At 51.8% G+C, this 16,369-nt stretch overlaps 1 protein-coding gene across 9 annotated transcripts in view; it reads left to right on the forward strand.

Annotated features, from left to right (window-relative positions):
• MTMR3 (myotubularin related protein 3) overlaps nt 1-14,298 on the forward strand; it is a 74,669-nt gene extending 60,371 nt beyond the window's left edge. For 3 of the 9 annotated variants that reach the window (XM_048322515.1, XM_048322517.1, XM_048322516.1), the window contains 9 exons: nt 415-600; nt 2,008-2,178; nt 4,422-4,567; nt 5,221-6,613; nt 8,236-8,346; nt 8,591-8,679; nt 9,524-9,610; nt 9,856-9,882; nt 12,114-14,298. In XM_048322515.1, coding sequence (XP_048178472.1) covers nt 415-600; nt 2,008-2,178; nt 4,422-4,567; nt 5,221-6,613; nt 8,236-8,346; nt 8,591-8,679; nt 9,524-9,610; nt 9,856-9,882; nt 12,114-12,285 — 2,382 coding nt within the window. In that variant the 3' untranslated portion in view covers nt 12,286-14,298. Of the gene's footprint in view, nt 1-414; nt 601-2,007; nt 2,179-4,421; nt 4,568-5,220; nt 6,614-8,235; nt 8,347-8,590; nt 8,680-9,075; nt 9,340-9,523; nt 9,611-9,855; nt 9,883-12,113 lie in introns of those variants that run through there. The other 6 variants (XM_048322513.1, XM_048322514.1, XM_048322518.1 and 3 more) reach the window with 6 other exon arrangements.
• The last annotated feature ends 2,071 nt before the right edge of the window (nt 14,299-16,369 follow it).

A 16,369-nucleotide genomic window follows, 5' to 3' on the forward strand; every position in this document is an offset into this window, starting at 1 on the left:
AGCTTGGATGTCCTGTTGTGGATGGATGATTTTCTTTCCTGACAGATGGATCTGACCATCATTTTCAAGGAAAGTTTTCATATGACTTGTCCAGCTATTGGACACCATGATCCAGAAGCTTTGGCAAGATGAAGTTCCTACTTGTCACTGCCTGGGTGAGATAGGGCTCATATCAGGATGCTCCCTGCCAGTCACTGATTCCCTTTCCCGTTCATGTCGTTTGGGATTCCATATCTGTCCTAATTTCATTGCAGAGCACAGAGGCATTAGGGAAAGCAGTAAAGAGAAGTAATGAGCCCAGTGCTGAGGGGAAATAGGAGAGAGGACACAGCCATTCCCACAAGTCTCAGACCATCTCAGAAAACTGAACCAAAGAAAAACAGGAATTCTTCATCTGTCCTCTCCTTCCTGCAGGGTTTCCAGGTACTAGTGGAGACGGAGTGGCTGGATTTTGGCCACAAGTTTGCAGATCGCTGCGGCCACGGGGAGAATTCAGATGACCTCAATGAGCGCTGCCCAGTGTTTCTGCAGTGGCTGGACTGTGTCCATCAGCTCCAGAGGCAGTTCCCCTGCTCCTTCGAGTTTAACGAAGCATTCCTTGTGAGTTGAGAGATTGCTGCTTTATAGACTGCTGTTAAACACTGCTGGAAAGCCCAGGGTGGGGATTTTCCCATCTTTCTGTGACATTCTGTGTCCAAGGCCAGGTTGGATGGGGGTTGGAACAACCTGGGATAGTGGAAGGTGTCCCTGCCCATGGCAGGGGTGGGTTGAGATGGGCTTTAAAGTCCCTTCCCACCCAAACCATTCCATTATTTTATATATATGTATATATATATATGAGTATATTCTATGTATGCTCTCACCTGATGAAGGGAACAGGAAAGCTGCCAGGACGCAGTGGACAGAAGCACTTGTGTAACCCACGGGGTCTGTTCACTCTTAAAAGCAGGACCCTCAAGGACTTGTTTTAGACTTTGAAAGACATAAATGATGTGAACTGAATAGTCTCACCTAAGAGGTGTAAAAACATCCACACAGCCTGAAAAAAATCCTTCCCACAGCCAATGCAAACTCCCTCCTGCTTTGATCTTGTTTTGACTTGGATACTCCTCCTCTAAAAACAACCTGCTCCATTCATTTTTTTTTCAGTTTCTTTGCTGAAAATGTGTAGGGTATAGGAGCTGTGCTTACCTTCTTTGGAAGCAGACAGCATTCCTATTAGGAATTCACCCAAGATGGTCCAAGTCAGTTCTCAGATCTCTGGGGAAGTGGCAGTCATGGGCTGCAGGACCAGTAATCTGAAGAGCAGAAGTTTTTATGAAGTGTCTGATCCACTAAGAGATTTAAGGCACATTCCTGTGATTGTGGCTGGCTGGAATTACCACTTGCCAGCTCAGCCATGTAACTGAGTCCATGTACAGTCCCCGAGTAGCTCAGTTGTGAAATGAGATACAACAGGTAGTAACTGGCTTCACAGCACACTGCTTATCTCCATGGGCTGGGAGAGAACATACCCGTGATGTGCTGGCCTTTGTAGAGTGAACCCCTAATTTATCACAGTAGTGAAGTACTTGTCTTCATTTAAACATCTGAATAATCCCAAGGAAGTCATTGATATGCCTAAAGTTAAGCTGGCATTTGTTAGGCTGGGCCCACAGCACGGAGTGATTAACGAGCAGCATTTCTGTGCTGCATGAATGTTTTGTAGCAGAGGAATGATGATTCTGCTTTGCCTGGCCTGCAGGGCAATGAGTTTGTATCAACATGACTTGATTAGGAACAAATATTTTGTCTTTCTATGTTACATTTTTCCTGAATTTCTTCCATTATGATTTTAGAAGATTCCGCTCCCCTTGCATTCCTTTGCAATTGGTTTGTAAGGAAATATGCGAAAAATGTTGTGGATTGGTGTGGCAGCCCTGGCGAGGGGTTTGGCCCTGGGCAGGGAGGGTGAGGCTGATCCCTTGTGCCAGCTGACACTGTGTGTGTGTGTGTGGCTCTGTGCAGGTGAAGTTGGTGCAGCACACCTACTCCTGCCTCTTTGGAACATTCCTGTGCAACAATGCGAAAGAGAGAGGAGAGAAACACACTCAGGAACGGACCTGCTCCGTCTGGTCTTTGCTGCGGGCAGCAAACAAAGCCTTCAAAAACCTGCTCTACTCCTCCCAATCGGAATCTGTATGTATCCCAACCCCTTCCTGTGGGAGAGTCCTGGGGTCTCCCCTAAACAGCATCCCCCAAAAGGGGGGTCCCTTGAGAAACACCCCAGCAGTGGGACATGGTGACCTGGGGTTCAACCACAGCTGAGGTGGTGGCTGCCCCATCCCTGGAGGTGTCCAAGGCCAGGTTGGACGGGGCTTGGAGCAACCTGGGATAGTGGAAGGTGTCTCTGCCCATGGCAGGGGTGGCACTGGATGAGCTTTGGGGTCCCTTCCAGCCCAAACCCTTGTGTGGTTCTCTGAACTGTCACCATGGACAGAAAGGTGATTCCAGACCAGCTCAGCTCTCCCTGACATTCACCTTAAAACACCCAGCTCAGGCTGATGTTTGAAGTGTTGGGTTAATTTTGCTGATATTTGAGGAATGTCAAATGCTGCCTCAGAAATTTCTCTGTGCTGGAAATGTGCTTTCTGGGACTAAATATTTTATTTTTTTGTAACAGAAAACATTTCAGTGTTTGATAAATAGACCTCTCTGGAGAACTAGCTGTGTCAGAGGAGTGACACAAAATTGCCTGCAAACCTAGACACTGTGTTTAAATTCATCTTAAATCTAAACAGAGAAAGTGGCTCATATTATTTAGTGTATCTTTGTTTCTCTTGATACCTTCAGGTTTTTAGTTTGGCTCCTCCATGGTAGGAGCTCCCTGAAGGTTCTAGGAGTGGGCTCAGTTGTGTGTTTGATACAAGGTCATGTGAGGGATTCAGGAGTGCAGAGCACAGGCAAGAGAGCAAACATCAAATGACATCATGGTTAGGATTGCATGGCCTTGTATAAATATTTAAACCCTTTTTATTTATGGAAGTATCAGATGTCATAAACTGAACTGTAAGGACTGTGCAGTGGCTGAGCATATGACAGATGTGGCTTGCAGTTGTTTCTTAGAGCAAATTTAAACCCTGGCTAAGTAGGAAGGAGTTTTGTGCCCGCAGTGGTTGTAAAAAAATGGATTTTCTACTCCCTGAGCCCTTCTTGGCTGTTTGTGCCCTGGCTCTGGGCTGTCACTGCAACGAGCCCTTGGAGCCTTCCCACCTGACACTTGTGAGAAGAGTATGTGACGCAGAGCAGACACAGCCTAGGGGGATCTTAAAGCTATGGATGGATCTAAATTTCCCTGAAAATGCCGGGAAAGCATAGAGAGGGCTCTCACAGTGGCTGTGTGGACAGGTCTGTCCTTGGGCTGCCCTTTTGTGCTCTATCCCACTTGGCCCCTGTTCTCAGGAAATACTCACAAGGACACTCCTTCTGCACGTGAGAGTTTGGGTAATTTCCTGTCTTGGGTTCATCTGCTTGTGGTTTTATTTCAGGCTTTAAAAGATGCCTCTGGTGCAGCCACATCTCTTACACAGCACGAGTTAAGAGCAGCAGCCACCCCTCAGCCCTTGCCCTGCTCAGTGCCAGGGGAGCAGGGTGTTCAGACAATCACCAAATATCCTCATTTAGGAAGGGACCCACAGGGATCATCCAGTCCAAGGGACCCACAGGGATCATCCAGTCCAACCCCTGGCCCTGCACAGACACTCCAAACACAGACACTCTGTGCCTGACAGTGGTACCCAAACGCTCCTGAAGCTCTGGTAGCCTCGAGGCTGTGACCATTCCCTGGGGAGCCTGGGCAGTGCCTGTCTGGTGGAGCAGACTGTTCCTCTGCCATTGCCTGCTTTTCCATGGGAAAGTTGCTTGGAAAAGAGTGGAATTGCTAGAGCGAGCCCAGGTGTTTTTAAAGTAAAACAGAAATGACATTCCACAATGAAGGAATCCCTTTTAAGAGCAAGCTGTCTCTTCAAAGAACTTCTGCATGTACTCAGTATGTACCCGTGAGTGCCTCTGCTCGAGCCAGGGTGGGCTCTGGTGGATTGGGGTCCATGGATGAGTGCAGCTCCCTCTGGCACGGGGTAACACAACACCCAAGGGAACCTCAGCACTCACAACGAGCCACTGGATTCCATGAGTTATGAAGGTGTAGATTCACAGAGAGCTCACTGCAGGAGTTCATTCAGGAGGGGCTGAAGGCCAGCATTGTTCTGCCTCTGACAGAAAAGGTCACTCTAGCCCCGAGTGTGGCTGATGAAATGCTGTCACCGGCCCTTGGTGTGGGCTGGACATGTCCCAGCTGAGACCTGCCCAGTGAACGGCCACCCTCAAAGCTGAACTTCTGCTGGGAGCCAGCAGCTGACCCTTCCCGTGTGCTCCCCTGCCAGGTGCTGTATCCCGTGTGCCATGTGCGGAACTTGATGCTCTGGAGCGCTGTTTACCTGCCCTGCTCCTCCCCCTCCACGCCCGCCGACGACACCTGTGCCCCGTACCCTGTGCCAGGCTCTAGCCCCGAAGAGCAGCCTCTGGGCAGGTGAGCCTAGAGCCCAGAAATCCCGTCCTGTGAAGTAAGATCAACAGAGAATATCGGGGGATATGGAAGGAGAATGCTTGGGTGGGAGGGCAGGATTTCTCCCGGGTGTATTGGTGGGACTGTGGGACTGAGCTGCCCAAGCACAGCCTGTCTGCGGGGTGGGTTTGGAAGCTGTCACATTTCAGGGCTGACAGCGTGGCAGAGAGAAGCTGGGCAAATAAAGTTAAGGTCTGGGTGTCTCATAGCCACAGAAAATTCCTTCTATCCTTGTGGGATATTAGCTTTCATTGGTTATCTTGAATTTGAGTTCCTTTTCAGTGTTGCATAACCATTTCTTTGCTTTTTGTACAATGAGCACATGTTAATTAGGAGGTGTGACTGGGCTGTAAGCATTGGGGCTTGCTGGTAAAGGGATTAATCTGGGAATGTTTGAAGTCTGGTTGAACGTATTTTCCTGATGGCAAACAAAGGAAGTACTGAAGCAGCTCTGCACTGCAGATGGTCGGAATGTGCTCCTGGATAATACTTCCCACAAGTCCTTTAGCTGGCAGATTGTTACTGTCCTAATCAAGGGGCTGGTTTTAAATCACAGTAGCTCAATGTTTATGAAAACATCCTCTGACTTGGGAGTGGGATTGTTTGTGCCTCTGCAGGTTACCAAAGACAAGATCCTTCGACAATCTGACGACAGCCTGTGACAGCAGCGTGCCTACAACCAACCGCCGGAGCAGCGACCCCAGCCTCAACGAGAAGTGGCAGGAGCACCGCCGCTCCCTGGAGCTCAGCAGCCTGGGCCCCCCTGGGGACGACCCCTTTGAGGGGGACGGGCTGGGCAGGCAGGGCAGGGCCCCCGTGGGGGCAGAGCTCTCTGTGGCAGCCGGGGTGGCAGAGGGACAGATGGAGAACATTCTGCAGGAGGCCACTAAAGATGATGTTGGGCTGGAGGAGCACTTGAGGGGTGGCCTGGAGGCAGCAGGGAAAGGGGATGAGGTTGGCCTGGATAAGGAGAAGAGAGCTGACAATCTGTGTGGAGAAAAGGCCGAGGCGGATACAGGTATCGTAACGAACAATCCCACACCCACCCCACACCCGGCCTCACGCGGTGCTTCGGAGCTCAAAGGACAACAGGACGAGCACAGCGACCCCAGCAGCGCTCTCCAGAAGGCACCTCTGGGAAGAGGAGTGCAGGCTGTTCCTGCCGAGGGCTCCGGAAACAGAGATGCTCCAAACAACGCGGAGGAAGAAGACGTTGGGAAAGGCGAAGAAGTGGAGAGCCCGTACGGCACGGCCCAGGCCGGCCTGGCCTTCCCTCTGACAGCCCTGCCAGAGCTGAGGACATCCAACATCGAGAGCTCCACAGAGACCTTAACGGAGACTGAAGCAAAGCCCGAGCTCACGCCCAGGGCTCCGTGCCACAGACCTCACCCCTTCGACAACAGCGCTGACGAGCTGTCCCGAACTCTGGAGAACAGGCCGGAGGGGGAGTGCATGATAGAGCTCCAAAAACTGGGATCAAGAATGCATAGGACTTCTAGTAGCAACGCCACACACCTCCCGATGCCTTCCCCTTGTGCCTTGCCTCTAGCAGACCGCAAAGATGAGGTGGTGTGTAACGGGGAGCTGGAGCCGGAGAACAAACTGGCAGAGAAACCCGCGGGATTCACGGCCCCGAAATTCCCCGCCACCAACGGACACTGCGTCAACGGCGAGGATGGGCGGATCAAGGCCTCGCTGAGCCGGCAGATGTCCATGGCCAGCTGCAGCTCTGCCCAGCTCCACCTGAGGAACTTGCACCAGAAATGGATGTTCAGCCAGCTTGGGAAGCAGCCGGCCGGCAGCCCGGACCAGCCGGCCCGCAGCCACCTGGACGACGACGGGATGCCCGTCTACAGCGACGTCATCCAGCAGCGCCTGCGCCAGATCGAGACGGGCCATCAGCAGGAGGTGGAGACCCTCAAGAAGCAGGTGCAGGAGCTGAAGAGCCGCCTGGAGAGCCAGCTCCTCAACAGCTCCCTGCGGCTCAACGGCGACTACGGCGACGAAGTGGTGAGTGAGCGTCACCGGGCCGAGCTGAGCTCACCCTGCCCTCAGCTCCTGCCTCACGGCTCAGGGCGTGACTTTTGGGCTCTTGCAGACCTCTCCAGGTCATCCTGAGGAGGGCAAACACTGCCTGACTACCTGATACTGGCAGATATTGATGATTGATACTGTCACTGGACTTCAGTTTGAGCAGAAAGGTTTATTTTGGGATGGGTGTTGCACAGCAGCTCACACTTGCCTGGCCATACCTAAACACCTTCCCTGGCCTCAGTAAAACCAACCAAACCCCTGGTTTACCAAACCTCAGTAAAACCAACCAAACTCTTGGTTTACTGCTGTCTTCATGTAGGGCAAAGATATTTTCCTGTGCCATTTTTGGGACAGCAGCATAGGATGATCCCTTAGTTCTCTGCAGGTTCCAGCTGCAGTGGCAGCTCTGGGAGCTCAAACCCATCAGGGTCACCCCATCCTTTTCAGGTGCTCCAGGCTCACTGACTGGAAAAAATTTCTGGAATTCTAAATTAACTGGAACAAATTACCTGAGCTTTTGTGGCAGCTGTATTTCAACAAGGCTTTTTCTCTCAACAAATTAAGAATTCTAAGGGAGCTTTTAAACCATTTGTGATTTTATTTGGAAGTGTTTAAAGTTGTAAAAGTAGAGACTTTTGTAGAGAATTGTGCTTTCCTGTGGGTTTGAGCACTTGCCTGTAATTTCTGAGGCTGTTGCAACACCCATCAGAAATTCCTTTTCCTACATGGTTTATATGCCTGCAAAATTGGGAAAAAAAAATATTTATAGGAGGTTCCCAACTTCTGTTTGTTGAATTCACTGTTTAGAAGTGGCAGAGGTGCTGGATAGTCCCAGGTACGTTTGTTGTGAAAAATCCTTGGAGCCTTCTTGGCTCTTCCCATTGGAGATGCAGCACAAGGTGCTCATTGGGCTCAGTGTCACTGCTAAAAGCTTGAATTCCTTGGAGAAATTGGGTGCTTTGGCTTAATGGATTCTGCTCCCATTTTTTTAAGGGCCTTCGGAAGCTGCAGTGTAGGGCTGGCAGTGCCTCCAGAAAATTCCCTGGTTTTAAGGACCTGATCTCTACCTTGTGCCTCTTGGGAGTTGCAGGTTTTTGTGTGGAACTCCAGGACTGCCATTCCTCAGGCACAAAAATACATGAACTCAAGATTTCTTGCTATTTTGATATATTTTAAGGGCTGGCTGAGTTCTAATTGAGTTAAAATCCACCTCTACCTGGATAGACTATATTAAGGAAGCATTATTCCCCAAAACCTATATATAGAATATACATGGCTCTAATTCTGAGTTTCCCATATGCAATTTGGCTTGTGTTTTCCCAAATCTTTGCCAACAAAAGGATATCTGTATTACTAATTATAGTTTTGAAAGTGAAACACCCTTGGAAAGGAATAAGGACCCTGGAATTGGAGCCACAGGGAGCAGGTTTTGGTTAATCACCCAGAGCTTTGCAGCAGAAACTGGATTCTAAATCCACTCTGCCTCGCATCATCTCATCACCAGAGGGTCCAGCCCTGCCCTGTTGGGGTTTCTGGGTTTTATTTGTGTGGAACAGGGATCTGGGGGGTTCCGTTCAGCTGTGTTTGTTTGCCAACAGACGTCTATTCCTGACTCGGAAAGCAATCTGGATCAGAACTGCTTGTCTCGCTGCAGCACAGAGATTTTCTCTGAAGCCAGCTGGGAACAGGTGGATAAACAGGATACAGAGGTACAGACTAAATCCCTGTAAATTGCTCACTCTGGGATAATCCTAATTCAAATTATCCTCCAGCCTTTGGTCGTGTGCCACTTCTTGGGAAGTCTCTTCCTTGTGTTCCACTGGTCTGACACTTGACATACCAGTACCTGTGCCTATGAGCCCTCTGCTGCACAACCTCTGGGAGCTGGGGAGGGGGCTCAGGTGAGGAGTGCTGGCACTGCCCTGTCCCTGATGCCGGTGGCCGTCCCCACAGGTGACGCGGTGGCTCCCGGATCACCTGGCCGCGCACTGCTACGGCTGCGACAGCGCCTTCTGGCTCGCCAGTCGGAAACACCACTGCAGGTAACTGGGAGGGGGGAGCTGGGACACTGCTCCCGTTCCCTGCACACCACGGGGCTTTCCTGGGACACAGCTCCTGTCTCAGGGATGGCTGTTGGAGCTGCCGAGGGAGCAGAGCAGTTCCTGCTGCTCCGTTCAGTTCATGCAGGGAGATAGTTAAAAGCCACATTTGGTGTTGGCTCCACTCCAGCCCAAACAGATCCCACCTTTCTTTCCTCAAACTGGATTTAGAGGCAGTTTAGATTTATATAAAACAGAGCTTTGTCCTGCTAGCATTCAGAAATTCAGTATATGAGTTACATGAAATACAGGAATAGCATCTTCTTCCCACTGCTGGTTGTGAACCTGCTCCTTTCCTTCTCTAACCATTCTCCCCTTTTCATTAACTTGCTCCTACAGAATCTGAACAGAACACCTGTGTTAGATCAAGGTTTTCTGGATTATTCTTTGCCAGACCTATTGCCACAGAGGCTGCAGCAGCTCAGGCAGCAGCAGGGGCTTGATGAAGAGCAGGAGGCAGAGACCACTTGGCTCAATATGCTCGAGTTAAAGCCACAGAATCTCCAGTTTCCAGTTCCGTTTCAAATAAATTCCTATTCCTGGTTTCTGAACATGCAAAAACTATTACAGGAACTGTCATTTAAATAAATCTCAGTTACCACATTTTGATGCTCTGCTGCTTTTTGAAGTTGCAAAGAGTTATGAACATCGTTTTGGGTTTGTGTCTGGTTTATATTTTGCTCCATTTAGTCTTGTAAAGTTAACCAAACCCAGGGAAGAAGCAAGAGAATCTGAATTTATTTTTTTTTACCATGCCCACTGTCTTTGTGCAAATTTGTATCCCCAGGGCTGGGCTTGGAACAGCTCCCAGAGCCTGGATACACACAGATCACCCCCAGCCCCACGAGGAGTTAAAATGGACTCAGGTTTTCAGGTCTGGCTCAAATCTCTCTGTTGGATCTTTACTCCTTCAGCTTCCACATGTGCAGTGACCCAGCTGTTGGTGAGACCAACACCATGAGTATCTCCATAGTAAACATTCACACCCCTCCCCTGGGAGTGGGAATGAGTTGAACCCCACAGTGTAAGGCCTTGAGCAGGGTAAAACCTTCCAGCTTCCTTGGTTGCTGGTGTTTGCTCCCTCTGCCTGTTCCCTGAGCTCTCTCTCCCTCCCTGCAGGGACACTGACCGAGTTGATCAGCTCTGGTGAGCATTTCCAGCAGCCTCTGTCCATTGTCCGTCTGCCTCTCCTGGGTGACTTCTCCCAACTAACTCAGCTCTTCTCCCTCTGTTTCTCACTTGCCTGGAAATCACCAGAACTAAGCTGGGGGTGGTCAGCACGAGCTGTTGGGGGTTGGATCCGTGTGAGCAGGCCTCTATCCTCACAGAAAGGCTTTTAGGACTTGGCTTTTGGGAGCTTAACGGGGATGTGGCTCAAATTAACACTCACTGTCAGTCCATGTGTGTACTGCTCACTGACAGGAGACTGTCCTGCAAGTTTTATGCATTTATTTTTGATCATTTCCCTTTTTTCCCCATATTTTTGGGAGAGGGCCACGTGTTATCAAACACTTCCAGTATTGCTGTTCGGGGTGTTGGCAAAAACCCACCACTTGTTTTAGAAGGACTGAAAATCCCGTGGCTGGAACAGGTGCCACAGAGCTGGTGGAGGGTCAGGATCACCAAAACTGGATTAACATCTGAGATTTGGGATGAGGAGGAGGCGTGGGGAGCATGACTTCCAGCCCCGCTTCCTCAAATGAGCAACATCCCTTTTCCAGCCTGTTTTTTAATGTCTCTTTTTAATGTCTGAAGCAAAGCAGGGACCACCGGGATAGAAGGATGAGCTGTCCAGAGCTTTCCAAAGCGGTGTCAGAGCACCATTATCTAGGACAAAACAACACAAACCCCGAGCATATGTTAGGAATGGTGAGCTCCAACAAAGAGATCCTTGTTTTAATCCCTCTGGTTGGTTTTCCCCACATCCATCAGTGAGCTGCTCTGGGATAATCATTCCTTGAGCAGCGAGATGGGGCTGTGGGGGGCTGTGTGGCACCTCCCGAGGCTGTTCCCACTCCTGCAGGTTTCCAGCAGGGTCCTCCAGTCTCAGAACCTCTGCAGAGAGGCTGGTCCCTGTCAGCCTTCCCATGCCGGGGTTCTGGCTCCGAGGCCCAGAGCCGCAGTGTAGAACTGAGGAAATGAGCCCACTGAAGTGGGAAATGGGATTTCTCTGCTGCCTCTCTCCCTGTCAGTGACCAGCAGCTGGAAATCTCCTTTCTTGGCTAGGAAGGATTAATCAGAGCTGCTGGGTGTCAGCAGAATTCCCTGGCAGCCTCTTGGCAGCAGCAGCAAATCTCCAGTGCAGAACAATGATCACAGTCCTGGTGCCAAAGAGTTAATGGACATGGAAAAACCCAGGTCCTTGGAGTGCTGCTCCCAGCTCCTTGTAGGAATTGATGAGTTTGGAGGACAGGGCACACAGGGCTCACAGGTTTTGGGGGGGGGGCTGCAGGAGGTGGTTAATGACTCTTGAGTTGTAACGAGGTGCATGTGCCGGTGTGGCTCCACCAGTGCCAGGAATGCCACGAGTGCCCACCTGTGCATGGAACACCTGCGTGCCCACGCCGGGCTTTGCATGCTCCTCCTTGGCTCAGTTTCCTGGATGCAGGAGTGTGGGGCCATGGGGGCAGTGGGAGGATGGCAGCAACAGAGGGCTTTGATATTTCCATGTTTAAACCTTTCCAGCTCTGAGCAGAGCCTGGGAGCAGAGTCCGGCCTGCTCCCAGCACTGCCACATCCATCCTGTGACCCGGGGCTGGATGAGCTGCGTGAGCAGGGCCAGAGCTCCCATTCCCAATGTTCCCCACATTCCCCACATCCTCGCTCAGGAAGGGCCCGTGGTGGCTCTGCTTCAGCCCCTCAGCCCCGTGCCCCAGGGTGGCATTGGCATTGTGCTGGAGCTCCTCTGCAGCACATCCAGCCTGGCAGTGTCCAAGGCCAGGTTGGGTGGGGCTTGGAGCACCCTGGGATAATGGAAAGTGTCCCTGCCCATGGCAGGGGTGGTGCTGGATGGGCTTTAAGGTCCCTTCCAACCCAAGCCATTCCCTGGTGAATGGCAGAGAGCTCACTGTGACAGAGGGCACGGCCTGTGCAGCCTGGCTCAGGGCAGTGCTGAACAGAGGCATTTAATGACCTGCAATCCCACACTGTCCCTGGCTCCATGCTCCTTCCTGTGTCCATTCCCTGGATCTCTGCTCCATCCATACGAGGGAGCACTGCAGATGTTGGAGCTGTCCCTGCCCATGCCCTGGTCCATAGGGAGGTACCAGCATCTCCCCCATCCCAGCACTGGGAATATCTCATTTTACAGCTCAGGAGACTTTGTCAAACTCCTTCTAATCTTTTCTTTTCCATTTCTCCTCTGTTCCTGATGCAAGGAATTGTGGCAACGTGTTCTGCTCCAGTTGCTGTAACCAGAAGGTGCCCGTTCCCAGCCAGCAGCTTTTCGAGCCCAGCAGAGTCTGCAAATCCTGCTACAGCAGCCTCCACCCCGGCAGCTCCAGCCTGGACCTCGAACTGGACAAGCCCATCACTGCCACATCCAACTGAATTCCTGGCCTGGGAGCGGCGGGGGAGCAGCCGAGCCGACCCTTCCCCACGGACACGCGGGTTCCCGGGGGGCCGAGGCTGGGAGGCTGCGCGTGGAGCTCGGGGCGTGGGGCGGGACAGACCTTGAGGATGTGCCGCTGGATCGTGGGATTCTCCTTGTCCGGCTCTTCCCCTTTCCTGCCTGTCCTGTCTGTGTGTCCGTGTCCCCGCGCGTGCGTGTGTGTGTATATAATAATCTATCTGTTTGTTTGCAGGAGGGGCGTGGAGGTGGGGAGGGGGCTGGTGCCAGCACCAGGATCCCGTGGGTATTTATCTGTCCCGCTGCGGAACCGCTGCAGGCCGAGGATTCGGGGGAGCAGGGAGCAGAGGGAGCTGGGCTGGCCGGAGTGCAGAGCCTGAATAGCTGCAGCCTCCAGTGCTTTCAATCACTCTTGTTATTCCAAACCCAAAACTGCTGTTTGGGAACCTGTTGCTGCTAGAAGAGGTGGGAATCTCCTTCCCCAGAGACCCGTTCCCTCTCTGTTCTCACAGTGGGCCCGAGGGTGTCTCAGATTCCTGTGCTGGTGGCTCTGTACCTGCACGCACAATCCGTGAGGTCTGAGCCCTCGGAGCAGGAACACCTGGAACGCTGGCTCAGGAATGCTGTTGGTGAGAGCCGAGCCAGGCGTCACACCGGGCCTTGCCAGGATTCAATCCAGCTAGGACAGGAGCAGACCTTTGCCTTGTCCTTGCCCCATCCGTGTGAGATTCCCTCTGGGAGCAGAGTGTTGCTCTCAGGTCCTGGCTGGTCACTCGCACTTTATTGGATGATCCAAACCGACAGAAGGCGGCCGGGACCCGCCGGTGTCACCGGGCTCGGCCCGTGCGGAGTGCGCTGGTGCTGGGCACCCCCCTGGGATGTTCCTCCTTTCCCAGGCTGTGTTCAGTGTACTCCAGATAGGAAAAAACTGCCTGAGGAGCTTAAAACAATCCAAAATACATCATGGATTCCCCTTCCTCCTTCTGTCCCAATCAGTCACCTCACTGAAGGGTGAAACTCCCGAATATCCGTTTGTAACCGACTGGTAGGTGCTCATCCCATTCCCTTCCCATAGATCCTGCTTAGTGCAATCTGGCAAGGAGGAAGAGTAGATCCTGCTCACCGTGCATTCCCTAGGCAAAATCCGAAATTCTCTATGGTGTTCCCAAGAATCCTGCTGGAGTATTTCAGAGTTCTAGATACAACAGCTCAAAATCCAAGAAACCTTGGGAAAAGAGCATTTCCCTTCCCTGGAATGCCACAATCACATCATCCAAAGGGAGGGTCCGGTGGAGAAACCATCTGGCAGAGCCCAGTGGGTTTGAGGAGAAGCACTGGGATGGTTGGACTGTGCCCTTCCCACCCTGCCGGGATCTGTGTGCTGGTGTGAATGTCCAGGAAGGAGGAGGCTGCGTCCTTGTGGGAAAGGCGTCTGGGAACGGACGGAGCATCTTGGGATCTCCCTGGCACAGGTTTAGAGAAAGAGACAGTGAGGGAAAAGCCAAGGCATGTTTAGGATCTGTTCCTAACGCAGCAGCGGGGGCTGGAAGAGAGGCACAGGCGTCGCTGTTCCGCACGGAGCAGGACGAGGGAACGTCCGGCTCTTCCCGGGGGGTGGCGAGGGGGAGGTGGCAGGGCCGGCGTGGGGGGACACCCCAGCCTTGTGTGGCTTTGTGGTGCAGAATCAGCCGGAGCCTCCGCACGTGCCAAGAGGGTCCGCTCCGGGCCGGGGCTGGGATGTACAGTGTGAATAAAAGCTTGCAGCTCTTTAGGCTTTTTTGGATCGATGAAGCACTTTTTTTATTAATATTATTTTTCTTTGTATGTAAAGGAGGAAGCCGTCTCTCCGTAGCTGTGTACAGAAATAACCCTTCTCTCCGCAAGAGAGTAAAGTGCTCCTATATTTTTCATTTTTGTCAAAAGCAAGAAGTAAATACTTTAGAATTGTTAAATATATAAATAAAAGTGAATAAAGTTTAGACTTTTGCATGGGAGCATTTGCTAACACACTTCCTAATTTTTTATTTTTCTCCCCTGTCCCTCGGAGGGGACGTGTTGGAGGCTCAGCAGGAACACCGAGGCCTTGGAAAGGAGGCTGCAGCTGCTGCCCTTGGCTTTCTGTTCCACGCTGTGTCATTCCAAGGAACAACAAACTGTTGCTCCTAAACTTAGAAGAAAAAATTAAATGTTAGGCTTGGTTTTCCTGGTGCAGGAGTCTTCTGGGAAGGGGGAAGGACACAACGTACACACCCTGCCAGGTTCTGTTGGCACAATCAGCACCATTTTCCAAGGATGGAGAAAGGTGCCAGAGTCTCAGCTCCCTCCATACCGTGTTTTTCTTTTTCCCCTTACCCAACCATCATATGATGATGTTACCCAAATGTAGGAGCAGCCCAGATCTCCATGAAATTCCCCCTGCTCTCGGTGGGGTTTGGCAGAGGAAGCCCTGTTCCCACTTGCACCTGCCTTATCCTGGTGCTGGATGCTGGAGCTGTGGCTCTTGGGGAACAAACCAAACTCAGGTTTAAGATCTTTTTTCCCAGAAGGTGGAAAACTCAACTGATGTTTGTCCTGCACAAGGATTATTCCCATTTTCCAAGCACTGCCTGCTCATTCTGGCTGTGCACAGTCCTGTCCCCTCTGCTCCCCCACCATCGTTTATTGCTTCTCTTACATATTTGAGGATTTACCCTGAATTCTCAGGGGTCTGAGCAGCTGTGAGTGATGTGGGGCCAGACCTGTGTAATCACAAGACCTTGAGCACAATCCCTCTGTGATTTGATGGTGGTCATTAAATCAAATCAAACCAGGTTGGGGCAGAGCCGCTGGTGCGATCTGGAGTGGAAAAGAAGCAGGAATCACGTTTGGTGCTGTGCAGAACACGCAAAGTGATTCAGTTACACCTCACGATGTGATTTCCTGGAGCTCCTCTCATACCTGAGTTTCTCCTGAGTGCTTTCTCAGGAGCTCATTGTCCTGCAGACGTCACAAGCCCCAGACAGGGCACTGCTGGGTGTGGCTCTCTGCCCCTGGCAGAGGGATCGGAGAAGTTCGGAACTTCCCCGCGGTGCAGAAGGGCTCCTGTCAAAGGGCAGCAGCTCTGCCAGAGGAGGGAACGGCTGGAGGTGTCAAAGCCCATTTCCCCCGATCAGTTCTTCCTAAGGAGCCTCCTTCCCTCTTTTCTTTGTCCCAGCTCCCGGACGGGCCATGAGCCTGTCAGGACAGCGGCGCTGCTGTCTCGATAAGCGGCTTCAGTGCTGCCCCTGGGCTGTAGGACAACCTCCGGAGGCAGAGGGGATCTTGGGATCTCACAAACAGCGTTAGAAATCACTGGGAACTCAGTGCGATACCAACAGGGCCCCTCCTCCCTGACAGGGAAGAGGGAAGGTGGCACTGGAGTCACTGGACAGGAGGGCTCAGGGATGTCACCCTGGGAGGGCTCAGTTCTCAGAGCTGGGCACAGGTGGGTGTGATGGTGGCAGGTGTAGGGTGGAAACCAACAGCTCTGGTGGGGAGGGAAGGGGAAAGAAGGGGAAGGAGGTGTTTGGGAACTGCTCCACCCCCTGGGAAGGGCTGTAGGGGTGGGATGGAGCCTGCCCTGCGAGAAGTTTTGAGGTGTTGGAGGCTGCAAGGGGCGATAACCACGTGCAGGAAGCAGAGCGGGTTCAGGGCCTGTTGAACAGATGGATCCTGGAATTATCCAGGACAAGGTCTGGAGCCAGCACTGAGCAGAGGGCAGCTCTGCCAGGTGCAGGACTGGCCCAGGTGTCCCACAGTCCTTCGAGCTGTCCATCCCTTCCCACAATGCAGCCATTGTTGCATTTTGGGATTTCAGCTCACCGTTCTTTGACATTTCATAAATGCTGCTAAAGTTTCACTTTATTATTTAAAAAATCTGGGTTTTAAATTGATTTCCCACAGCTCTGTCACAAAATGATTTTTAGACCTCACAGTGGCAGCAGGTGATGGGTTTGATTGTCCTCTTTTTGGGTGGGATTTGTATTAAAATGACATCTGAAGTCTCAATTACTTACCTGAAGCACATGAAATGTTTGAACCCATGCA

Source organism: Corvus hawaiiensis, chromosome 18 (genome assembly GCF_020740725.1).
Source record: "Corvus hawaiiensis isolate bCorHaw1 chromosome 18, bCorHaw1.pri.cur, whole genome shotgun sequence".
NCBI classification, from domain to species: Eukaryota; Metazoa; Chordata; class Aves; order Passeriformes; family Corvidae; genus Corvus; species Corvus hawaiiensis.